Below are 26,994 nucleotides of genomic sequence, written 5' to 3'. Positions count from 1 at the left end.
TTTTTTTTATTGATTCTTTTGTATTTCCCACATAGACAACGATATCATCTGCAAACAAAAGAGTTTTATATCTTCCTTCCCAGATGTATACTTTTAATTTCCTTTTCTTGTCTTACACTGTGATAATCAGGACCTCAAATAAAATATTGAAAGCAATGGTGAGAGGGGAAATCCTTGCCTGTTTTTAATCTTAGCAGGCAGGCTTCCAGTTTTTCATCACTAAATATGTTAGCAATAGGTTGTCTGTAGAATTTTGTTAAATCAATTTGAGAAAGTACCATGCATTCCTAGTTTGCTGAGAGTTTGTATCATGAATGGGTGTTAGATTCTGTCAAATGCTTTCTCTGCATCTGCTAATATGATCATGTGATTTTTCTTATTTAGCCTACAATGTGATAGATTACATTAGTTAATTTTTGAATGTTGAACCAGTCTTGTACATCTGGGACAAACTGTAGTGTTGTAACATTCTTGATTCTATCATTTCCTTTTTCTTCTTAAATTTTCCATTTCTCTCCTAATATAATTCATCAGTTCTCACATGTCTTGACTTTTTCTCTTAGAGCCCTTAACATACTAATCTCCTATTGGATAATTCCAACACCTATATCATATCTGAGACTGGTCTTGATGATTGTTTTGTTTTTAATATTGTGATTTTACCTTTTACATTGTTGGAAATTTGTTGAAAACTGGACATGTAACAGAAAGATAGAAACAAATAATTTCACTTTTAGTGGGATAATTTATGTCAATACTGCTAGAAGCCAGGCTAAAATAAAATTTGTTATAGGTATAAGTGTCAGAGACTTCAAATTCCTCTAGTGGTCTTATTTTTATTTCCTTTTTTTTTCTTTTTTTTTGATTTTGGGCTTTCTTTTATGAGAGTCTGTGCCTTGCCTCTCTTTCAGTTGCAGTCTGCTTTTCTTATACTGGATTCAAGCTGTTAGAGTGGTGCAATGTTGTAGAGGAAAAGGCTGTATAATATTACAATTAAATCTCAGTCTTTCAGTGTGTTTCTATCATAGGCATGTAGTCTTTATTAGTGTTTCTCCACCTAAGTGGTGTTATTCGACCTGACCACTGCTCCCTTTCAGACTGCAGTATTCCTGGTCTATTTCCTTGAAACCCTGATGCTGTCAACAATGTTACTTTTTCTCCTTACTAAAACATTAAGCCTGAATAGGCACTGAGTGAGAGATTCCCAAGTGATGAGCCTCCAACAAAGTCTTTTCTTCTGGATAATAGTCCTCTTGTGGTGTTATGGAGAAAACCATTTATTTCACAATGGTTCCTTTTTCCCTCCCCTTTAAGGGAGGATTTTACTCAATGTCCATATTGAAAACCTGGCGGGGTTCCTGATAGAAACCCAGGAAAGTGTGGGTCTCCCTGAAGACTTCAGTTCCAAGGGGTCTATCACTGCTGAGCTAGTTGACACAACCTCCAGCAATTAAACAATATTACCAATTAAACATTCCTGCCACCTTATGGCTTTAACTGCAGTGAAGCAGATCTCTACTGTGTCTCTCTGGATGAACCTATCTTTTTAGGTTTTATGGTAGCCATTTGTCCTGCAAGTTCACTTCATTGATGGGTCCAAGAAAAATAATTGATTTTTGCTTTGTCCAGCTTTATTTATCATAAGAGAAAGAGTGACAACCTCTAACATCCTTACATGTTGGGAGTTAAACCAAGAGTCTCTAATTTTTAAAGATTTTACATAAGCAGATGTCTCAGTTTCTATTTAATTACATTTCAATAGACAAAAAATAGCTCTTAAAAATATTATTAGTGTTCCTTTCACTTCTGCAAATTCTGTGAGTCCCTGAGTAGATAAGCTATGGCATTTCTTTCCTAACTGATGATCAAGGCTTGAAATCATATGAAATTCATTTCAGAGAGCTACAGTCCAAGAGCTGCCCCAGGATCTTCCCACTCAGGTGTTCTCAGTGGAATGCAAAAGCTAGAATTTGGCTTTTCTCCACCAACCCAATTAAGATCCCTTCCAGCTCATCAAGCTGAACAAAAATTACATTGAGGGCATGTGACAATGGAAAATAAGATGACATGGCACGAAAGAATTGGGCCAGGAAATTTTATGTTGAAATCTCAGTGGTGTGAGATATCTCACTACAAGAAAGATTTCTGAATAACTAGGTCATTGATGCAAATATGGAAAGGGCTTTGTAATTTCTAGGTTTCTCAAGTTGTTCTATTGGTTATTCCTTTAGGGCTTTTTAAAAATATTTTTTATAAGAAGGCATTACAACATTGGCATGAGAACTTTAGTCTCTTGCAAGGTAAATATTAGTAATATATCTGTCCCACAGAAAAAATCAGCCAAAAATACTTCTTAAATTAAAATGTATATATATATAAAATACATATATGCATATATATATGTATAATATATATATACACGTAAAAAATTTGTACACTTTTTACCTCTTAGTAAATTCCCTAAGTAGTTACCTCAGATAATTTTAGTTTCTAATATCAAAGCCAGTAAACAAAATGATCACAAACTGATTCTAAGATTAAACTGATTCTCTTGCCATATAACATGTAGAAGAAAATCCAACTTATCTTCCTTTCACATATCTTCCTTTTCACGTCCTTTCATATTTTCGTATATTTTTTTAAATATTTTATTTATTTATTTGACAGAGAGAGACACACAGTGAAAGAGGGAACAACAGGAGGGGTAGTGGGAGAGGACGAAGTAGGCTTCCCGCAGAGCAGGGAGCCCGATGTGGGGCTTGATCCCAGGACCCTGGAATCATGACCTGAGCCGAAGGCAGACACTTAACAACTGAGCCACCCAGGCACCCCCCCTTCATTTTCGTTTTAAAATCTGTATTTCATTTTGTCACAAACGGATACTTGTCACCTGTTTCTTTGGCATGATTACATTTTTTTAAATAAAAAACATTATTTTACTTAAGTATTTATTTCATATGTTTAGTGGGGTACTTCCACTGGTTTTGTACTTTAAGACATTTGCTGGCAAATGGGTCTCATACTTTCCCAGCTTTAGCTAATAAGCACAAAGTTGTCTCACAAATAAATGGGGGATTAGGTCTATAGCATTTACTATGAATAACATAAACACACATAAAGAGAGGATCTAATCATCATCTGATTCTTTAATCTTTTCAGCCCTAGTGGAGGGTGGGCTGAAATTCAACCATTTCTCCCCCGAGCTCAAAGGACCACATGAAAGACTTGAGATGCTTCTCCCTAACACACTCTTTCAGAGCTAAAATAACAAAGACTAAGAATCCGTTTAGATTTAATCCCTTAAAAAATATAAATATTATAGACAGCTAGACAAGCATCTTATTATAAATGAAACATGGTTTAGGGCAAAAGCTTTAAGAAAATTAAACACTCAAAGGAATTTTTGCTTAATAATCACAGCACATGAAACTTGCCTACCATATATCCAAAAAGGTCTAGTTTTAGGTAGACTCAACTGAGACATCTGGAAAATTAAGTTATTTGAGTATTATTATTACAAATGTAACAGCAGCAACATGACCAGCAGGTACCATGATTTATTTTTTATTTTTTATTTCTTTAAGATTTTATTTATTTATTTGACAGAGAGAGAGATAGCGAGAGCAGGAACACAAGCAGGGGGAGTGGGAGAGGGAGAAGCAGGCTTCCTGCCAAGCAGGGAGCCCGACGTGGGACTCGATCCCAGAACCCCGGGATCATGACCTGAGCCGAAGGCAGATGCTTAACAGCTGAGCCACCCAGGTGCCCAGGTACTATGATTTAAAAAGAAAATGATACTCGTTTTAATTCAATCAGTCTCAACTTAGGAAATAACTACTGAGCAGAATTTTAGGACAATTATATAAGATAGTTCATAATAGTTATGTATACTAGGGACAGCTTAGAAACTGAGATGTAAGATTCATTGCCTTTTGTGAGTGAACAAAAATATAGTGGATCTCATTGGCAATTTTACCAAAGAGAAATGATCTCAGGCCAAAACTAGAGTTAACTCTGATCAAACATATTAACATATTTAAAGGAAGAATATGCTAGTCAGAGTGGAGTAGAGAATTTCTTGGTCCTTGGTCAGGTCTAAGAAATATGAAGAGAGGTACGTTCTGTTGGGTCCCCAGCTCTATTCTGACACCTGTATATTCTGGACCAAGAATATGAGTATTTATATGTTCTTTCAGTGTGTGTATGTTTATGGAGTTAGTTATATGGAGATGGATTGACTGGGTTAACAAATCATCCATTTACTTCCATTTTTTTCTGCTATGCCATATTCATCTAGCAACATTCTGAATCTAATTTGCTATCCCCTGCAATAAGTCTATAGGAAAAGAATATGCTTATCAGTCAACAGAAGTTTATTCAAGACAGTCATATTATAAGACGGTCTTATTATAAGAGTTAACGCACTGACTTTCTCATTTTCACATATCAATCTCAGAATATTTGGTTAACGAAGAAATTAATCTTGTGCTGAAACATCAGGTTTCTAAGCTTTCAAGTTTGAGAACTAGCTTTGAATGGACATACACTCACTCAAGTAACGCCATGCTATGGAAATGAGATGCCCTTTTACAGATGACACCCAAGCCCCAAATAGGGCCCATGTATAAACTTCAACAACTGTATTGGGTTATCTTTTGAAATATGTCCTTGATACCACCACTATTTACCACCTTAGTGCAAAGCACCATCAACTCTTATCTGGAACAAAAGCCACTAGACTTGGTCTCTATAGTCTTTTCCCCACAGAGCATACAGCCAAAGTGATTCTTTAAAATAGAAGAAAAAATAAAATCCTTCTGAGAGAAATATCAAACCTTCTTTATATCCACCTTCTGCAGGCCTACTCCTACTCTCTGACAATTGATCTCGCCTCTTAACTCTATTCTTGCTCACTCTGTTCCAGTCACTGATCTCCATGTACTCCTTGCCTGGGATTCTCTTTCTCCCCAAGATTCCTTCCTTATTCCTTTCAGGTCTCCACTCAAAGGTCACTTCATCTAAGAGGATTTAAAGATGGCAATCCATTTAATATAGTTCTTCTTCCAAACCTGTCATTCTCTCTATACACCCCTTACCTTGCCTCACTTTTATACAGAGAATTGCTACCACTCAACATATCATGTGTTGATTTGTGGGCTGAAGATAGAAGTTCCATAACAGTGACACGGTTTTTACTCACCACTGTGTGGAATAGTTTGGCACATAAATGGTATTCAGTACATTTTTTTAAATTAACAGTTGCAAGAGAAAAATATGTAGTAACAAAGAGGCTATTTGATCAGATTCCAGGATTCTAACCCTACTTTTGCCTTCTACCAGCTATCTGTGTGATGTTCGTCAAATTAACTAGCTCTCTACCTTCAGGTTCTTTATCTATAAAATGAAAATACTAACTATGTGGCACAAATCCTATATGTGAAAGGGTTTTACATAATAAAACTCTGATCAGCTATGAGGGATTTGGACAAACCAGATGTCCAATCTTACAAACAGCATAGGTGGCCAAGTTCAGTGAGAAGAACACTGTATTGTGAGTAATGGTGACTGGGAGTCCTGATTCCTCCACTGAGCTCTGTGACATTGGCTCAATTATCCAACCCTTTCAAGCCTGATTTCCCTGATGAAAGAGAAACTTTCTCCAGTTTGATTTTTTTCCACTCATTTTACGTGTCATCCTTGCGCAGGGGCCATGCTAATCTTCTCTATACCGTTCCAATTTTAGTATATGTGCTGCCAAAGCGAGCACTACACTCATTTTAAAGAAATTATATCTTCTCAGGAAAAACAATATAAGTAATAATGGCTAAGGAATTTTTATTAGCTCTCTCTTCATAATTCATCAGCCAATAGTAATTTCATGAATACCCTCATGTGCCTAGTCCTGTTCTAGGGGTTTGGGATAAATCAGGGCACAAAAGAGACAAATATCCTGCCTTTATAGAGTTCAACTTCCACTGTGGACACACAAATAAACAATAAATATAACAAGTAAACAAAACAGTATTTTGAAAGGAAATGTTACATGGACAAAATAGCACAATAAGGAATTGGGGACTCACTCTATTGAAGGGGATGTAAGAAGGGAAAGGAGTCAGGTTACAATTACAGAAGAGGCCATGACATTTGACCACACAGTCATTAAAAGACTTTTTTTTCTCTTCCTCTCCTCCCCGCTCCCACCTTTTTTCCCCCTTAAAATTTTGAAACTGTTGATATTGTGAATGATGCTGCAATGTACATAGGGGTGCATAAAAAAAGTGAAACTATACTATAAATATATTTTACTTAAAATTATAGAATTATGTATTCCCACTGAGTAGCATATTACAATAATATACATTTGAAAAAATACTATTATAAAAGAACTTTGAAATTAGTCATTTAATCTTTACATGCAGAAATCTGTAAACATTTTAATTATGACATGGAGGTGATCTCATTGGTTCTCTTAATATTGATTTCTTTAAAAGAAGTGATATTTTGTATCCATTCATCAGCTGATGGACACTTGGGCTGTTTCCATAATCTGGCTATTGTCGATAATGCTGCTAGAAATATCAGGGTGCACGTACTCCTTTGAATTAGTATTTTTGTGTTCTTTTGGTAAATACCTAGTAGTGCAACTGCCGATCATAGGGTAGTTTTATTTTTAACTTTTTGAGGAATCTCCATACTGTTTTTTAGAGTGGCTGCGCCAGTTTGCATTCCCACCAACGGTACAAGACAGTTCTTCTTTCTCCATATCCTCGCTGGTTGTTGTTTTTAGCCATGAAGATATGGAATGTTACTCGGCAATAAAAAAGAATGTAATCTTGCCATTTGCAATGACATGGATGGAGCTAGAGTATCATGCTAAGTGAAATAATTCAGTCAGAGAAAAACCAAATACAACATGATTTCACTCATGAGTGGAATTTAAGAAGGAAAACAAATGAACAAAGGGGAAAAAAGAGAGGTAGGCAAACCAAGAAACGGACTCTTAACTATAGAGAACAAACTGATGGTTACTAGAGGGGAGGTAGGTGGGGGGATGGGTTAAATAGGTGATGGGGATTAAGGAGTGCACTTGTGATGAGCACTGGGTGCTGTGTGGAAGTGTTACATCACTATACTGTATAACTGAAACATTATACTGTATGTTAATTAACTGGACTTAAAATAAAAACTTAAATTGATGGGGGAGGAGCAAGATGTCAGAGGAGTAGGAGATCTAAATTTTGTCTGGTCCCAGGAATTCAGCTAGAAAATTCTCAAACCATTCAGAACACCTATAAACTCAACAGCAGATTGAAGAAAAGAATAGCAGCAACTCTCTAAATAGAAAAGCGACCACTTTCTAGAAGGTAGGATGTACTTGCAGAGAAATGAATCGGAGGTGATATTCGGGAAGACAGATGGCGGGGGAGGGGGCCTCCATCAGCTGCTACCGGCAAATAATAGAGCAGCAGAGCACAAAATCAGAACTTTTAGAAGTCTGCTCCGCTGAGGGACGTCACTCCAGTGGCTAAGCTGGGGGTGGAACCCTTGCTGGGATAGTGTGGTCTCAGGACCCTCAGGGTCACAGAAAGACTGGGGGTGCCTGAGTGTGGCGGAGCTCCAAGGTATTGGAGTAGGGAAGCCGGCTGCAGAGATGGAGCCGAGGAGTGGGCTCTCAGCTCAGGATTGCCATAAACTGTGATCTGTGGCACAGTCGGGCCACTGCTCTTCCAGCAGGGATCCAACAAGTGGCAGACCCAGGGAGACTCCCATCCTTTCATGGAAGGAGTGTTGTGGTAACGCACCGCAGGATTCTGCTGGGTTTGGAGACTCCACATGGGGTTGTGTGCCAGAGATAGAAACACTAGGTCACAGGCTGGGTGAGCATGGTGTGCGGCCAGAGACCAGGGAGACGGGAGTGACTGACTGCTTTTCTCTGGGGGTGCACTGAGGAGTGGGGCCATGAGTTCTTCGCTCCTCTAGGACCACAGACTGGGAGGCCGCCATTTTCACTCTCATCCTCCAGAGCTGTACGGAAAGCATGCAGGGAACGAAAGCTCCCGAGAGCAAACCCGAGCAAATTACTTACCCCGGCCCTTGGCAAGGGTGGGGCAATTCTGCCTCCAGCAAAGACATTTGAGAACCACGGCAACAGGCCCCTCCCCCAGAAGATCAGCAAGAACAGCCAGCCAAGACCAAGTTTACCGATCAATGAGAACGGCAGAACTCCAGCACTAGGGGAATACAGCACATAGATTCATGTTTTTTTCCCCATGATTCTTTAGTCTTTCAAAGTTATTTTAATTTTCTTTATTTTTCTTTATCTATTTTTTAGTTGAATTTTTCTTCTTTCCTTTTTCAACCAACATCTTATCAATTCCTTTTTTAAAATCTTTTTAAATTTTTCATTTTTACAATCACATTCGATCTCTTCATTGTATTTAACCTTATTTATTGTATATATATAAGTTTTTCTTTCTTTAAAATTTTGGGATACAGTTTCTTCTAACAGACCAAAATATACCATAAAACTAGTGTATGCCGTTGTCCTATTCTCCTGCCTGATCACATTCTCTCTTTTTATTTTTTTATTCTTTTTTCAACCAACTTTTTATCTTATCAATTCCTTTTTTTAAAACCCTTTTTAATTTTCATCTTTACAGTCATATTCTATCCCTTCATCATATTTACCCTTGTTTTTGTGTGTGTGTGTGTGTGTATATATATATATATATATATATATAAGTTTTTCATTCTTTAAAATTTTGGGAGGCAATTTCTTGTAACAGACCAAAATACACCCAAAATCTAGTGTGTGGCTCTGTTATATTTACCAGCCTGATCATATTCTTTTTTTTTTCTCCCTTTCTCCGCCCCCCCCCCCCCCCCAGTTCCGGGTCTCTTCTGATTTGTTTAGTGTGTATTTTTCTGGGGTCGTTGTTACCATTTTAGCATTTTTTTGAGCATTTTGTTCTCTCATTCATCTATTCTCCTCTGGACAAAATGACAAGACAGAAAAACTCACTTCAAAAAAACAAAGATCAAGAGGTAGTACCGACTGCCAGGGACCTAATCAATACAGACATTAGTAAGATGTCAGAACTAGAATTCAGAATGAAATTTTAAAGATACTAGCTGGGCTTGAAAAATGTATAGAAGATAGTAGGGAATCCCTTTCTGGATAAATAAAAAAACTAAAATCTAAACAAGTCAAAATCAAAAAGGCTACTAATGAGGTGCAATAAAAAATGGAGGCTCCAACTGCTAAGATAAATGAGACAGAAGAGAGAATTAGTGATATAGAAGACCAAGTTATGGAAAATAAAGAAGCTGAGAAAAAGAGAGATAAACAACTACTGGATCGTGAGGGAAGAATTCGAGAGATAAGTTATACCATAAGATGAAACAATATTAGAATAACTGGGATCCCAGAAGAAGAAGAAAGAGAGAGAAGGGCAGAAGGTATACTGGAGCAAATTATAGCTTCCCCTAATGTGGGGAAGGAAACAGGCATCAAAATCCCAGAAGCACAGAGAACCCCTCTCAAAATCAATAAAAATAGGTCAACACCCCAACATCTAAGAGTAAAAGGTTCAAGTCTCACAGACAAAGAGAAAATCCTGAAAGCAGCTTGGGACAAAAGGTCTGTAACCTACAATGGTAGAAACATTAGATTGGCAGCAGACCTATGTACAGAGACCTGGCAGGCCAGAAAGGACTGGCAGTGATATATTCAGAGCACTAAATGAGAAAAATATGCAGCCAAGAATACTATATCCAGCTAGGCTGTCACTGAAAATAGAAGGAGAGATAAAAAGCTTCCAGGACAAATAAAAACTAAGAGAATTTGTGAACACCAAACCAGTCCTACAAGAAATATTGAAAGGGGTACTCTCAAAGAAAGAGCCTAAAAGTAATAGAGACCAGAAAGGAACAGAGACAATATACAGTAACAGTCACCTTACAGGCAATAAAATGGCAGTAAATTCATATCTTTCAATAGTTACCCTGAACGTAAATGGGCTAAATGTCCCAGTCAAAAGACACAGGGTACCAGATTGGATAAAAAAAAAGACCCATTGATATGCTGTCTGCAAGAGACTCATTTTAGATACAAAGACACCTCCAGATTTAAAGTGAGGGAGTGGAAAACAATTTACCATGCTAATGGACACCAAAAGAAAGCTGGGTTGGCAATCCTTATAACATACACATTAGATTTTAAACCAAAGACTATAATAAGAGATGAGGAAGAACACTACATAGTCCCTAAAGGGTCTATCCAACAAGAAGATCTTACAGTTGTAAATATCTATGCCCCTAACATGGGAGCAGCCAATTATATAAGCCAGTTAATAACAAAAATCAAAGAAATACATCGACAACAATACAGAAATAGTGGGGGATTTTAACATGCCCCTCACTCAAATGGATAGATCATCTAAGCAAAAGATCAACAAGGAAATAAAGGCTTTAAATGACAAACTGGACCAGAGGGACTTCACAGATATATTCAGAACATTTCATCCCAAAGCAACAGAATACATATTCTTGTCTAGTGCACATGGAACATTTTCCAGAATAGATCACATTCTGGGTCACAAATCAGGTCTCAACTGGTACCAGAAGATTGGGATCATTCCCTGCATATTTTCAGACCACAATGCCTTGAAACTAGAACACAATCACAAGAGGAAAGTTGGAAAGAACTCAAATACATGGAGGCTAAAAAGCATCCTACTAAAAAATGAATGGGTCAACTGGGAAATTAAAGAAGAATTAAATAAAATTTATGGAAACAAATAAAAATGAAAACACAACTGTTCAAAATCTTTCGGATGCAGTAAAGGCAGTCCTAAGAGAAGTATATAGCAATCCAAGCCTTTCTCAAGAAACAAGAAAGGTCTCAAATACACAACCTAACCCTACACCTAAAGGAGCTGGAGAAAGAACAGCAAATAAAGCCTGAACCCAGCAGGAGAAGAGAAATAATAAAGATCAGACCAGAAATCAATAAAATAGAAACCAAAAGAACAGTAGAACAGATCAACGAAACTAGGAGCTGGTTCTTTGAAAGAATTAACAAGATTGATAAACCCCAGGCCAGACTTAACAAAAAGAAAAGAGAAATGACCCAAATAAATAAAATCGTGAATGAAAGAGGAGAGATCACAACCAACACCAAACAAATACAAATAATTATAAGAACATATTATGAGCAACTATATGCCAGCAAATTAGATAATCTGGGGAAGAAATGGATGCATTCCTAGAGATGTATCAACTACTAAAACTGAACCAGGAAGAAATAGAAAACCTGAACAGACCTATAACCACTAAGGAAATTGAAGCAGTCATCAAAAATCTCCCAACAAACAAAAGCCCAGGGCCAGATGGCTTCCCAGGGGAATTCTACCAAACATTTAAAGAAGAATTAATACCTATTCTTCTGAAATTGTTCCAAAAAATAGAAATGCAAGGAAAACTTCCAAACTCGTTTTATGAGGCCACCATTACCTTGATCCCCAAACCAAAGACCTCATCAAAAAGGAGAATGACAGACCAATATCCTTGATGAACACGGATGCAAAAATTCTCACCAAAATACTAGCCAATAGGATCCAACAGTACATTAAAAGGATTATTCACCATGACCAAGTGGGATTTATTCCTGGGCTGCAAGGTTGGTTCAACATCCGCAAATCAATCAATGTGATACAATACATTAATAAAAGAAAGAACAAGAACCATATGATCCTCTTAATAGATGCAGAAAAAGCATTTGACAAAGTATAGCATCCTTTCTTGATTAAAACTCTTCACAGCATAGGGATAGAGGGTACATACCTCAATATCATAAAAGCAGTCTACGAAAAACCCACAGCAAATATCATAATCAATGGGCAAAAACTGAGAGCTTTTCCCTTAAGGTCAGGAACATGGTAGGGTTGTCCACTATCACCACTGCTGTTCAACATAGAACTTGAAGTCCTAGCCTCAGCAGTCAGACAACAGAAAGAAAGAAAAGTCATCCAAATCGGCAAAAAAGAAGTGAAACTCTCACTTTTTGCAGATGATATGATATGAAACTTTATGTGGAAAACCCAAAAGACTCCACCCCTAAACTGCTAGAATTCATATAGGAATTCAGCAAAGTGGCAGGATATAAAATCAATGCACAGAAATCAGTTGCATTTATATACACCAACAACAAGACATAAGAAAGAGAAATTAAGGAGTCGATCCCATTTACAATTGCACCCAAAACCATAAGATACCTAGGAATAAATCTAACCAAAGAGGTAAAGATCTATACTCAGAAAACTATAGAATACTCATGAAAGAAATTGAGGAAGACCCAAAGATATGGAAAAATGTTCCATGCTCATGGGTCGGAAGAACAAATATTGTGAAGATGTCTATGCTGCCTAGAGCAATCTACACATTTAATGCAATCCCCATCAAAATACCATCCACTTTTTTCAAAGAAATGGAACAAATAATCCTAAAATTTGTATGGAACCAGAAAAGACCCTGAATAGACAGAGGAATGTTGAAAAAGAAAAGCAAAGCTGGTGGCATCACAATTCTGGACTTCAAGCTCTATTACAAAGCTGTCATCATCAAGACAGTATGCTACTGGCACAAAAACAGACACACAGATCAATGGAACAGAATAGAGAACCCAAAAATGGACCTTCAACTCTGTAGTCAACTAATCTTTGACAAAGCGGGAAAGAATGTCTAATGGAAAAAAGACAGTCTCTTCAACAAATGGTGTTGGGAAAATTGGACAGCCACATGCAGAAGAATGAAACTGGACCATTTCCTTACACCACACACAAAAACAGACTCAAAATGGATGAAAGACCTAAATGTGAGACAGGAATCCAACAAAATCCTTGAGGAGAACACAGGCAGCAACCTCTTCGACCTCAGTCACAGCAACTTCTTCCTAGAAACATTGCCAAAGGCAAGGGAAGCAAGGGCAAAAATGAACTTTTGCAACTTCATCAAGATAAAAAGCTTTTGCATAGCAAAGGAAACAGTCAACAAAATTAAAAGACAACCGACAGAATGGGAGAAGATATTTGCAAATGACATATCAGATAAAGGGCTAGTATCCAAAATCTATAAAGAACTTATCAAACTCAACACCCGAAGAACAAATAATCCAATCAAGAAATGGGCAGAAGACATGAACAGGTATTTCTGCAGAGAAGACATTCAAATGGCCAACAGACACATGAAAAAGTGTTCAAAATCAACAGGGAAATCCAAATCAAAACCTCAGTGAGATACCACCTCACACCAGTCAGACTGGCTAAAATGAACAAGTCAAGAAAGGACAGATGTTGGTGAGGATGTGGAGAAAGGGGAACTCTCCTACACTGTTGGTGGGAATGCATGCTGGTGCAGCCACTCTGGAAAACAGTATGCAGGTTCCTCAAAATGTTGAAAACAGAGCTACCCTATGACCCAGAAATTGCACTACTGGGCATTTACCCCAAAGATACAAATGTAGTGATCCGTGATCTGAAGGGGCACACGCACCCCAATGTTTATAGCAGCAATGTCCACAATAGCCAAACTATGGAAAAAGCCTAGCTGTCCATCAACAGATGAATGGATAAAGAAGATGTGGTGTGGTGTGTGTGTGTGTGTGTGTGTGTGTGTGTGTGTGTGTGTGTGTGTGTATAAATATATATATGTATATATATATATGTATACATAGATATATATAATAGAATATTATGCAGCCATCCAAAAATGAAATCTTGCCATTTGCAAGGACGTGGATGGAACTAGAGGGTATTATGCTAAGCAAAATAAGTCAATCAGAGAAAGACAAGTATCATATGATCTCACTGATATGAGGAATTTGAGAAACAAGACAGGGGATCATAGGGGAAGGGAGGGAAAAATGAAACAAGATGAAACTGGAGAGGAAGACAAACCATAAGAGATTCTTAATCTCAGGAAACAAACTCAGAGTTGTTAGAGTATAGGGGGGTGGGAGGGATGGGGTGGCTGGGTGATGGACACTGGGGAAGGTAGGTACTACGGTGAGCGCTGTGAATTGTGTAAGACTGATGAATCACAGACCTGTACCCCTGAAACAAATAATACATTATATGTTAATAAAAAAATAAAAAAAATCGCTTCTCAGCCTTTTGGCTAAGATCAAGTGTAATAAAAAAATAACAAAAAAAAAACCCTTAATTTGAAAGAACAAATGTTTTCATTGCAAATGAAATAAATCACAATATCTTCAAAACTCTGGCATATTCTTTAGTCCACTTATTTGGGGATTCATGATTTTTGTGTTAACTTTTCCATTCTTGGAAACTGCCATAGTAAGGGGGTGGAGGAAGGACAGAGGCTTTTTTTTTTTTTTAAAGGCAATGACCCCTCATTTGGCTTCTACCTTCCTAGGGGGGCTGCATGTACACTGCCCCGGTAGCTGTACTTTATAAGAGGATGATGGTTAAAGGGAGGCCATCTTCCTGAGAGCAAGCCATGTGTGGTTTTGTAATGGCTTTCCAGGTAAACATAAGGAATCATTTCTCTCCATCAGCCCTCTGGATTTATTGTGTGACTAAAGAAGCCACCAGAGGAGGACCTGTTAAATTGGACCCTCTAAGAGAGAGGTTGTTGAAATTGTAGGTTATATTTAGTACCTTTGGTCAACTACTCATCAAAGAACGTAGACATACGAACCAGTCACGATCTTAACAGTGATATTCCCATTTTTAGAAAACTTTTATGCCCCAGCAATGACCTAATTTTTCGGGCATGACTAATTAAGAAAAAGTCCAAAATAACAGAATAGTCATTTTTAGCCTAGAATCTGAAATTGAAGAACCACATCAGCATTTAGATTGCTGTTTACAGTAACCCTCCTCTTTGTGTATCAGAAACTATCATCTGCAAGCTGTGGTGGAATATTAGTGTCTCTTTGTTAGGACTTCTGGAGTTCTTGGAAGTGACAGAGTGCCAGATGAATGCTATTATTTATAGTCTGTCTCCATTCAATGAAAAGGATCCATGAGCTGCTGCTGCCAAGAGTAGCATTAGTTACCCAGCCTGACAGTTTCATTTCAGCGTTCCCCTTGGTGGAGACTGAACAGGATTCTTGAGCAGTTAAAATCATGGCACTCCCTTGTGACTAGAGAAGCCTGTTTCAGACCCAAGCTGCCTTTGGGTTCCAGCAGTGTCTGCCCTACACATGTTCTCACACGGTTTGACATGGCGACCAAAACCACTTTGTCAGGGAGTAAATTATGGGTGTGGCCAGCAACCATCTCTAGTTTCAAACCTGATTCACTTGCTTTTCTCACTTTTTTCAACTTTTTGGCCAAGATTTATTTCTGTTATCAGGAGAAAAGCTCCAACAGGTTGGGTTCCCACCTGCCTACATCTTTTATTTGGTCCTTTACTTGGTCTAAAACCATGTATCAAGGGAGGGAAAGGCAGACGAGGAGTGAGGGGGAGGGCACAAAAGTATACAAATATAGAGCAAAAGCATTTCAGTGGAGTTAGGTAATTATTGAATACCTACTATGTACAGAACTCAAGGTAGTCAGAAATAATTAAGAGCTTAGTCATTTAAGCAAATATAAATACCAAAAGATAAAAATAAAGTTCTATGGTATATCAGAAAGGAACATAACACATTTGTGGTAAGCAAAATTTTTATTCACTCATTCATTCATTCATGTACCATGCATTTGTAGAACAGTTTGTTCTCAAATTGGGCTCTCTAGGGTAGTGTTTATGGTACAAAAGATACTTGGTAACATTTGCCCTCTTTAGATTTAGACTGTTTTTCTAGAATGCTAAATGATTGGTTTTATGGTCTCTAAGCATAAAAAAGACAAAACTTATGACAAAAACCAGTCCTCCATAAATTTGACTGTTAACTAAGACAATGACCATTAAAAAAAAAAATGTTGTGGAAATCAGGACCCAACTCATCTCCACCAGTGTCCAGCTGTTTTTAACCTGGACAAGTTACTCTGTGCCTCAATTTCTTCATCTATGTAATCTGAATAATAAGATCTATGACCTATAGAATGCTTATTATAGGCCAGATGCTATCTTAAGCCATTTATACAATTAACTCATTTAATTCTCAAAGCAACCACAGTCAGGTAGAGGCCACTATACTTGAGGAAACACACACACAGATTAAGTTAAGAGATCTAACAATTGGCAGAGAGAGAATCTGCACCAAGGCACACAACCTCCAAATCCGGTCTCTCGAACATTATACTACCTACTTGGTTAGCAGTTAATACTAGTAAATCTTAAGGTGGTTTGAGGATTAAGTGTGTAAAATTAAATATGCAAAATGCTTAGAATAGTTTCTGGCACATAGTAAGAATTAAATAAATATTAGATACTCAGCTGCCTAATGTCTCACCCTCATTTTCTAAAAATACAGTATCAAAAGTTGAGATCCTTAAAAATTCACAATTGTGGTTTCTGTCATTGCCCTACTAAGTGCTCATTAAAACCACATTATTTTATATCCATCAAATTAGAAAAAAAATAAAAATAGTGATAGCCAAAGCTGGGACTCTGGCAAAACATATTGGCATGTCCTTTTAAATAGTAATATTTTCCAGAAACTTGAAAAAGTATATTGCCTTTTATGTGTCAACCCTCTCACTTTTTAGATGGCAGCATATTGTGAGGGAAGCACCAAAGTCTTCAGATCAGATAGTCCTGGTTTCAAATTCTGACTCAGATCAGAATGAAAATACAAAGAGGTCCTTCAACTTACTAGTTAAGTCACATTGGTCAAATTAGTTATCTCTCTGAGCATTTTGTCCTTGTCTGCAAACTGGGATATTACTTACCTCAAAAAATGTATTATATGAAATAACGCAGGTAAATTACATGGCACTTTGTATAGATTGAACATGTATTAGTTTGTTTTCCTTGAATATTTGTTCCATGGAATGATCCCAAGGAAATAACTCAAAAGAAAGGATGATTTTATAACACTCTAAATTTTTAATAAAAATTATAGCCTGGGTGGCATAGTCAGTTGAGTGTCTGACTCTTGGTTTCAGCTCAGGTAGTGGTCTTGGGGTCATGAGATAGAACCCTGAGTAGGGCTCCATGTTCAGCATGGAGTCTGCTTGGGATTCTCTCTCCCTTCTCCTTCTGTCCCTCCCCTCCATGCTCACACATTCTTTTTCTTACTCTCTCCTCTCTAAAATAATCTTTTAAAATAATTTTAATAAAAATTATAATTAACCTAAATACTCAACAAAGGAAATAAATATATTAAGTTGCATTGATAATGAGATCTTTATGCTATTACTTATATTGAGTGCAAAAATACATGACAAATTGAAAGTTATTATATAATTTATATAATGAATAAAGCATTGGTTATTTTATTATAACTTCCACGTATTAAAATTATGGACCAAAAAACAACTATTTTTCTAGATTTTTCCTTGTTGGCTTCCATTATTGTTGGGAACATGTTATTTGTCTAATACATAATTTTTGTATCATTAATATCAAGTCACAAGTACCTTTATCTGAATGTTTCATCTGAGGATACCTAAAGTGTTCTAACATTTATGTTTCCTCCTGAGCTTCAGTGATCTTTCTTTACCTCACACTTAATTCAGATGATTCTAGACCCACTTTTGCTACAGTAGAAATAGTACTAAAAACCTCTGAATTTTTAAATTTCTTACCATATATCCAAAATCTAAGATTAAGTATTTACTGAACATTATTGAATAGTTTTGTAGTTTACAATGTTGAACTTTTTAAAGCATTATCCTTTCTCTCTTCCTATTCCCAGTCACCCAAACCAGCGGTATTTATCAATTTATTTTAATATTAGCTAATTTACAAAACTCATTTAAAGATGTGCTTAGCAACTCAGATAAACTAGATACTAAAAAATCAATTTTCTTATGAAACCCAGAATTATATGTCAGTTTCATGTGTTTTTATTTTGGATATGTTACTGTCACAGTTTTTTATTTTTTTGTTTACAAAATGCCCCAATTTCACTTTTGCAGAGAGAAGCTTAGACTGGTTAAAAAAAAAAAAAGTGCTTTGTGATATTTTTAGCTTTTTCATATATATTCTGTCTTCCCAAGAAGCAAAGAAATACAGAGCTTCTGTGAAAGGAAAAACAAGGGAAGAAGCAAAGTAGAGAGTGGAAAACAAACAAACAAAAACACAAAATAACAAGCTTTCTACTTTACTGTTTTGAAGGATTCAAGAATTAGAGATAAAATTGTAGGGGCGCCTGAGTGGCTCAGTTGGTTAAGTGGCTGCCTTCAGCTCAGGTCATGATCCCGGGGTCCTGGGATTGAGCCTCACGTCAGGCTCCCTGTTCAGCGGGGAGCCTGTTTCTCCCTCTCCCTCTGTCTCCCTGCTTTTGCCCTCACACTCTTTCTCTGTCAAATAAATAAATAAAATCTTTTAAAAATGTGTATAAATTGTACATAGGAAGGTAAGGTAGTATCTGGAATGCCAGATAGAAGGGCTGGTAGTGAATTCATCGGGAGGACAACCCTGAAGGCTTGTGCTCAGGGAGAAGACTTGATTCTACATGAGATTCCGCAGCAAGCATGTCAGTGCACATGCCACCCCTAGGATGGCCTACATTCATCAGCACTAACTTGAAGATAAAGGATTTATTAATATGCCAAGTTTTAGTGAAGAAATCTCAATTAGATCCACATCAGCCTCTACAGGATACTCAAAAAAAAATCATTGACACAGGCGCAAAGATTTATCACATCAGAGAGTATCAATTAAGATGCTGAAAAAATTCATTTGACTGTGTTTAGATTGCTCATAATTTAGTTTGAAAACCCTGTCTAACAGAAAGTTTTCGTACATTCCCTGAGATAACAAAAGTGTGAAAAAGAAAGATAAAATGGAACCACATCTTATTAGCACCTTCTATTTGGAGGTTACAATATTATAGAAAAGTTGGAAGATATTTTTCTCAATGAAAGCTTTGATAAATATGTTTATTTTACTTATGTAGTTAAGAAGTAAATGACATTATTAAATTCAAGCATAAAAATGGAAGTTTGTCTAAACCAGAAAAAAAAAATGAAGAAAAACTAATGAATTTCAGATAAAAAAAATACCAAGCTTTACGTATTTTAAGAGGGAGGAGGGAGAGGGAGAATCTTAAGCAGGCTCCATGCCCAGCACGGAGCCCGATGCAGGGCTCAATCTCAGGACTCTGAGATCATGACCTGAGCCGAAATCAAGAGTCCGATGCTTAACTGACTGTAACACCCAGGCAACCCCACAAAGCTTGGAATTTTTAAGGAAGCTCTAAGAATTGACCGCTCTGATGAAATGTCAGGATATGATAGGGCAAGCAGGTTAAATACAGTTAATAATCTTAAGGTATAATATATTTAACTTTAGAAGGCAAAGTCTGTTGCACTGTTACCCCTCTCATGAATTTGTGTGTTTTCTATTATTTATTTTGATCTACACTACCATTTGTAAAAAAGCTTACATTAAAAATCCACACTAGGTAACCATGTGGTTGATTAAATTATCACACCAGCATCCAATGTTATACTGCTTGAGTCAAAATGCTTTATCAGTTTTAATATTATTGTGATGCTGGTTTTCCCCTCAATTATAAGAGAGCTAACGAAGTTCATAGAAAGTGAGAAAGGGCGTTTTCTGTTCAACTTGACAAATTAAGTTTGCTCATTTGAAAAAGAGAAAAAGGTACTGGAAATTTGAAAGTGGCAAGGGGATTTTGAGCCTTACAAAATTCTTTTACCTTAACGATTTCTGAATGTAGAGGCTAATTCGTAATAAAGACTCAGATATAAAGGGAGAATAGAAGGCAAACAGTAAGAACAGAGTGACGATTAGTTCTCTCCATTTAAATTATCCCCCAAATATTATGGCTTAAGGTAAAACCGACATGTTAATAACTGTCATTTCCAAAACCTTGACTAACCAATAAGTACACATCACCTCATGTCCATTTCTCATCCTATTTTAAATGGAACAAAGTGACTTTCAGAGGTTGGGAAGTGCATAATGACATAGACTGAAGTCTTTGGACTTTGATCATAATTATAGTGCTTTATCCATCCATCACTTGTTGCTTGAGGACTGTTCCTGGCAAGTTATTTAAAGGAGATAGGAACTCTGTCAGGACAAATTTGAGCTGCAAAACAGCTAATCAGAAACTTGGCTCTCTTGACTTGAAACAGATTGAAAATTGCTACTTTAATCTCACAATCCATTTGGCTCTTAAGTAAAGTGAGAACGTGAAGTCTCCCTGTAGGAAGGCATGTGTTGTTCATATCATTGGGTACCTTTTTCTAAGCTTCTATTGGGACCCTGGGTCCAAGTTTGCCTCACTGTAGGGGGCTCAAAATTGACTGTGCAAACAAACGAATCCTCTGTGGTGCCTGATAAAAAAATGCTAGTTTTGCATTCCTTCCCTTCACCCTCCATTTCCCAGAGAAAGGTATCAATGTAATTGTAAACCTAAAATTGACTAGGAAACTTACAGCATCAGAAGGCCTAGAGCTGTTTTTTCAGTAGTGGCCTGAGAACAACATGAATCGAAATGGTTTGTTTTTATTTACAATGCAATCCCAGGGCTCCACCTAGACTCCTCAGATCCTAGTCTCAGGCTGTGGATGTAACATCTCTCAGAATTCCTGACAACATCAGAAGTGAAAATGTATGTTACTGTGTTTTCCTGAACCTGAAGTTGGGCATTACAATTTTGGGCATCAGTTACCATCTACGATTTGAACAGAAATATAACACCACGTAAAACATGTTGAGGAACATTAACAGATGCTACTAGTAAGAATCACCCTTCCAACCTGCTGCGTCCAGGGTGGGCGCTTTGCATTGGCAGTCTTCAGCAAGCAGGCATCTTCCTAACCTTCCTTGAACCTCCTTGTATGATTTCTATGTATGCAATTCTACTTTAGATTCCCTGAGTCTAGGATTGTATCTTATATCTCCTACTATCCCTACTCGGCACCAAGAAATATAAATTAATTAATTAATTAATTCCTGGGATCCTTTAGTTAAACAAATCAAAACAAAACATAGTTTTAGTTTTCATATCTACAATTTGGGATAAAAATCCTTTGCTTGGTGAACTAGTTTCGTACTGCTGCTGTAACTAGTTACCACAAACTTGTGGCTTACACCAATACAAATGCATCATCTTAGAGTTCTGTAGGTCAGAAGCCTGACACAGGTCTCACTGGACTGAAATCAAGGTGGTGGCAGGGCTGCATTCCTTCTGGAGGCTGTAGAGGAAAATCTGTTATCTCGCCTTTTCCAGCGTCTAGAGGTGCCAGCCTTGCTTGGCTCATGATTCCCTTCCAACTTCAAAGTCTGTTGAGTCGTTTCTCACATCACATCACTGACTCTTTCTCCCTCCGACTTCCACTTTTAAGGACTCTCACGATTACATTGAAACCACGTGGGTAATCCAAGATAATCTACCTATTTTAAGATCAGCTGATTAGCAGCCTTAATTCCATCTGAAACCTTAATTCCCCTTTGCTGCATAATAGAACATATTCACAGGTTCTGGAGATTAGGATCTGGTCATCTTTAGAGGCCATTATTCTGCCTACCACACTGGCTCACCTCCCAGGTGGATCAGGTACTGGGAAGTACTTCGTTAACGGTAAAGTTCTATACAGTTCTAATAAAATGATAATATGTTCTGTGGTAGAAATAACGTTGAACAGGATCACGAGACTTAAATTCTAGATCTGGTTCTGCTACTATTTTGTTGTGTGATTTGGGGGGAAAATAAATCACTTAACCCCTCTGGGATTCAGATTTCTCAATCTGAATTGTGAAGTATAAACATTGAGAGAGACAAGCCAATATCATACCAAGACGCTTAATGATATCAGGCAAAATGGAACTTAAGGTATACCCACATGAGGACACGATTATTGCTGGAAAGGAATCCCCAGTGTGCTGGTGTGCTACACACACAATAGGAAAACTGAGGAATACACTAAGGCAATGCATTTCAGAGTTGTACTGGGTTCCTATATAATTTCTCCACGTCCCAGCTGTGAAGAGTAGATCAGAGGTTGTAATCCCTAATTACTTTATGAGGAAACTTTTATTTAAATAGCTTAAATGATTTCCTAAAGGTCATATAATCAGTTAGTGGTGGAGTTAAGGCTATTATTCAGATCTTTTGACAAGTTCTATGCGCACTCAGCTAACACACTTCCCTGCCTCCTTGCCATTTAAATGCACTTACAGCCCAGGGGTAGCATCTAGAATTATAATGCATCATACTTTGGACTAGCCACAAATGATCATAACGGTCTTTTAGAATTTATTCTTGTGAAAATTGTAAGGGTTTGAAGCAGTTTTTTTTTCTTCATTACAACTGATGGATACGTTAGTCCCTGTTGATAAATTGTACCTTCATATTTCTTTATGAACCAATTCTTCCTGCCTTCTGCCTTACTTCAATTCAAGTACTGATACAAACAACATACACAGACTGTAGCATGTTGGCTTGTTATGGATAGAGAAACAGTGATTATGGAGATGGCTAAAATGAATGGATTAGCTTTACTAAAAGCTGGTTTGCTCATTGCAGTGAGTAGATACATCCTTTATGTTACATCAGAAGTTGTATCATTATATGTTATACCAATTTTGGAGGACTTTGTATGTGCATAGACAACACTGTGGGCATGTATTTTATTTTTGTACTTGCCATGATCCTGACAGGAACAAGAGCACTTGAAAAAAGAGTGACTGTAGAGAGTTTAATGAAGGGACTATTTGCCAAGGCATAAGGGATAGGATATGGGTTTTCGGAGTTAGTAGTGGCTGGGAATGCTTAGCACTTCTACTACGCTTGAAAGTAAAGTAAACCTGGACCTATGGCAAGGGTGCCTGACAGGACCTGCAGCCTTTGGTAGAAAACCCAACAGGGAAGTGGCCAGGGAAACATATACCCTAACTTCCCTCCTTATGCACTTCTACTTTTTTTTTTTTTAATTTAAACTCAATTAGCCAACATACGGTACATCATTAGATTTGATATAATGTTCAATGATTCATTAGTTGCGTATAACACCCAGTGCTCATCACATCTTCTTATGCAAGTCTAACCCAAGCGGAAACCAGAGGAGAAAGGAAGGGTCAGGGTAGCCTTTAGAAGTCAGCTTCCAGAGGTACAGAACAAGGAGAAGAATGGAAGATGCATGTGGAGAAGCAGGTAGAGTACACTCAACACAGAACTGCAACTGCCCTTCTGTGATATTCTCTCATAAACGAAATGATGTTCCACTAGAAGTTCTCTGTCACTACACTTCCTTTTGGGATATATTTAGAAAACATACTTAATAAAGTTGACCTTTTAACTGGTAAAGCATAAAATTCACAATCAATGTGCAATTTACACAGGGGTTGCTTCTTACTCATTCATATACCATGTTAGCAGTTTGAGCTTTTTTGGATTGACTGGCAAAAATAATACAAAGTCATCTCGCAAGTGGCTCGAATTGTAATATGTTGCATTTTCTCTTATTTTTGGCCCTCAGCTATCATATTATTTCAAAATTTGGTCTTGATTCATTTTTATCACATTATCTGGTTTATTTGCAAAATTTGAAAGGATTTAGTCTGTCTTTTCGAATTACTCAGCTTAAAAATCTATTTTAAAAACTAGATAGCAATTCTAAAAACTAAAGTGTGAAAGAAGACCCGAATTATTACCCAACAATAAACAGAGATTTAGATTCTAAAATGCTACATTTTGTATTCATTTTGAGTTTTCACCTAATAAAAAATAAACAGAACTCACTGCTGATACTTTTCATTTTTAAGGAAAGGGTAATCTACCCATTCACTCTTCTTTATTAATCTGGCATAATTTCATCTATGCTTTGAAATTTTTGTTAAAATTAAGTTAGCAATAAAATGACAAGACTGGTGATTTTCCCCCACCTTTTCTTCTTCTTTGTAATGGTCAATATCATGAAAGGGGAAATCTTCACTCTATAGTTTTCATGCTCTTTTGACTATCAGAAAAGTTTTTGCAAAGACTAACTTAGCATCAACACTGGAGTACAACTAAATGTATAGTATGTCAATATGTTTAGGTGCAAAGAAAAATAAAACAGAGGGTGAAATCCCAATTTTAACTGAGAGAATGATTATCATAGAACTTTGAAATTGGCTTTTTGGGAATGGCATTAACATTCAGTAATAAATGATAATAGCATCTCTCATTTATTTTATTCTGTGATAAAAGGAAACCATCCATGCATTAAGGTAGCTGGGAGTTAAAAATAACAAGATATCCTGTTCTTTCCTCTTTTGTGAAATTTCCCTTTCATGACTTTTTTCTAAAGGCGAGGTCAGGAAAAAAAAAAAAAACAAATTTAACTATGTAGATGACTATGATTATGGAATGATTAAATTTGGTCTTTCTTAAAATAGATTTTGTAAACCGAGAACTACAAGGTTTGTCTGCTAAGAAAAAGCAACTCAAACCCATTCACTCACCAGGCATTAAAGAGAATATTACTTATTCTTACATTGACAACACACGGTATTATAGATTTCTTACAGTGATAATCCACATATTCATTTATTCACTAAGTAGTATGGACAGGAAAATAGTAATAATTCAGTCTTTAAAATACATGGCAAGACAGTTAAAATATTTGGGGAAAATATATCTGTTATTAAGTATATAAGTACCATAGAGTTAAATAAACAGACATTATAGCCATATCTTAATCATTTTGCTATTTCCAGTGCCTTGCACAGAATAGATGCTCAGCAACAAGCATTTTTCTGCTCTTTAATTTATTTGCAAGTTAAGTTTTCATTACAAATGGAGGGTACACAATCTTGCCGAACACAATTTATTAAACTATTTCAATGTACTATTAATATTTTGAATTCTACAGTATGTCAAAAAAGATGATTTTTGTTCCATGATTTAACAGGTTGTTAGGACAATATGAGAAGCAATTTTCTCATTTATTTATATTTCCAGGCTTCTCTCATCAATCACTGGAAATGCCTGTAGACAGGGGTGTACAGGTTGACGTGTGGGTTGCTAGTCAATAGAAGAAAGTTTCTTCTGGAGCTGAGGTAGATCCAAGTATCTACTTTAAAAAAGATGTCCTCAAGGGAAGCATTATACAGCTAATATTTCATGAGAACTATGCTCTTAGAATACCACTTCATAAGATTTTTAGTAGAATAGAAAATTTTGAGTCTGGAAAACTATTTTGAGAACTAGAAAAGGTTGGGTGTTGTGCCCTTTATTGACCCAACCCCCACCTCCAATGCTAACGTTGTGATTTGTGGCAGACAGCAAGGCAGGAATTAGATCACCATTCACATTTCTCATTTCAACCTGGAAGACCACAGACTTGCTCCCTCTCTCTCTCTCTCTCTCTCTTTTTTTTTTCCTTTTTCTCCCTCTCCTTTCTTTCTCCACCATTTACCTTTCTGCCTTACTTTTCTGCTTCTGCTTTCTCAGACAGCCCACCAGAAACCTCACAGGAAGAGGAGCAAAGTCTACATCGTCCACATTAGTGTCCTACATGGTGACAAGTCATATTAATGAAAAAAGATCACACATCTTCCATAATTGCCTAGGCAATGTGACAGTAACTGAGCCCTGCCCAGAGAGCCCACTCCAGTTCTGGTATGAGCTTCCAATAAGCCTCGGTGGTGAATGACAAGTTAACCCCTTTGGAACCCCACCATTTTCAACACTCAGAGGACCTCTCTCATTAGTCTTATAAAATAAAGTATGAAATTCCAACATCAAATCTCATGCTGTTAAATTAACAACATCACACTGCTACATATGACTTAAATATCTCCCATAACTTTATGACTGGAAAAACACTGTTCAGATTTCATTTACCAGTTTAAAAATAGCAAACTCTAATTTGAAACACATACACACACATCGTGGACACTCACTAATATTCCCTCTTAGTGCTAGGCAAATGTTCCTTCCTATAAACATAAATAAAATTCAGTACAATCATAAATTTTAAAAGTCAGGTTTGTCAAAAGATGATGTTTGTTATGAAACAAATCAAGAAGAAAATATTTCTTAGAGCCAAAATGACAAGCCACAATCTGTTGGCATAACAATGGCTATTCATCTATTTTTAATGTACAAATCAAAATTATTCCGTGTTTATTTTGACTTGAAGATAGTCCATAGATTATTATATCCCTGACCAATGAAATTTCTTCTTCTTGGGTGGGTGAGTGCTGAGCAAGGCAAATAACAGATTTTAAACATCTGCAAATGGTGTGATAATTATTTTTTTAAGAAACCATAGAAATCTTCCAACTTTGTCACTTTGTAGATCCAGACATGAACTAAGAAAGAAAATTAGAAAAGATGCCCACAGACCACTTTAAGTTCACAGAAAGTCCAAAATAATATCACTGTGCTCATAAACAAGGAGGGGTTGCTCTTTGTAGACAGCAGAAACACTCATAATACACAAGGCACTCCAATTAAGTTTTGATAGAAGTTACGTCACGTTTCAACTCACCGCTGGATGTATGGGTCAGGACAGTACTGTAGGGTAGCACACCGTGAAGTTTCACAGTTCATTTCCTTCAACTCTCTTTGATAATCAACAAATGGAGAACAATTACAGAACCTATACACATGTACCTGTGTATATATAGATAATAAAGCCAGGAGGCTAAAAGCAATAGGGTCAAATGCTATCAGACATAGAAGTTTAGACACTTCCCCCTTCACACACATTTGCAAAGAGGCGGAGCGTTTCTCGACTTTAGCCAATGAGATTCATCAAGTGACTCAAACATCAGAAACAGTTGATTCTTACCAGCTGGGCATCCTCTCTGAAATTGTTCTTCCCCCTCTACCACGGCTTTAGAGTCCCGGAGGCATAGTGGCCACACTTGTGGGCAACTTGGAGGCATCTC

General features: G+C 37.0%; 1 protein-coding gene and 1 non-coding gene across 4 annotated transcripts in view; both read right to left on the bottom strand.

Moving 5' to 3' along the window:
* TP63 (tumor protein p63) overlaps positions 1-26,765 on the bottom strand; it is a 229,370-nt gene extending 202,605 nt beyond the window's left edge. For all 3 annotated transcript variants that reach the window (XM_027587687.2, XM_027587688.2, XM_027587689.1), the window contains exon 1: positions 26,592-26,765. In XM_027587687.2, coding sequence (XP_027443488.1) covers positions 26,592-26,653 — 62 coding nt within the window. In that variant the 5' untranslated portion in view covers positions 26,654-26,765. The remainder of the gene's footprint in view (positions 1-26,591) is intronic.
* LOC113919023 lies at positions 5,660-5,767 on the bottom strand. Its single transcript, XR_003518768.1, has one exon. It is a non-coding gene; the product is annotated as a U6 spliceosomal RNA (small nuclear RNA).
* Positions 26,766-26,994: the final 229 nt, after the last annotated feature.

Source organism: Zalophus californianus, chromosome 1 (assembly GCF_009762305.2).
Source record: "Zalophus californianus isolate mZalCal1 chromosome 1, mZalCal1.pri.v2, whole genome shotgun sequence".
NCBI lineage: Eukaryota > Metazoa > Chordata > Mammalia > Carnivora > Otariidae > Zalophus > Zalophus californianus.
This window is presented reverse-complemented; position numbering and strand designations above follow the sequence as displayed.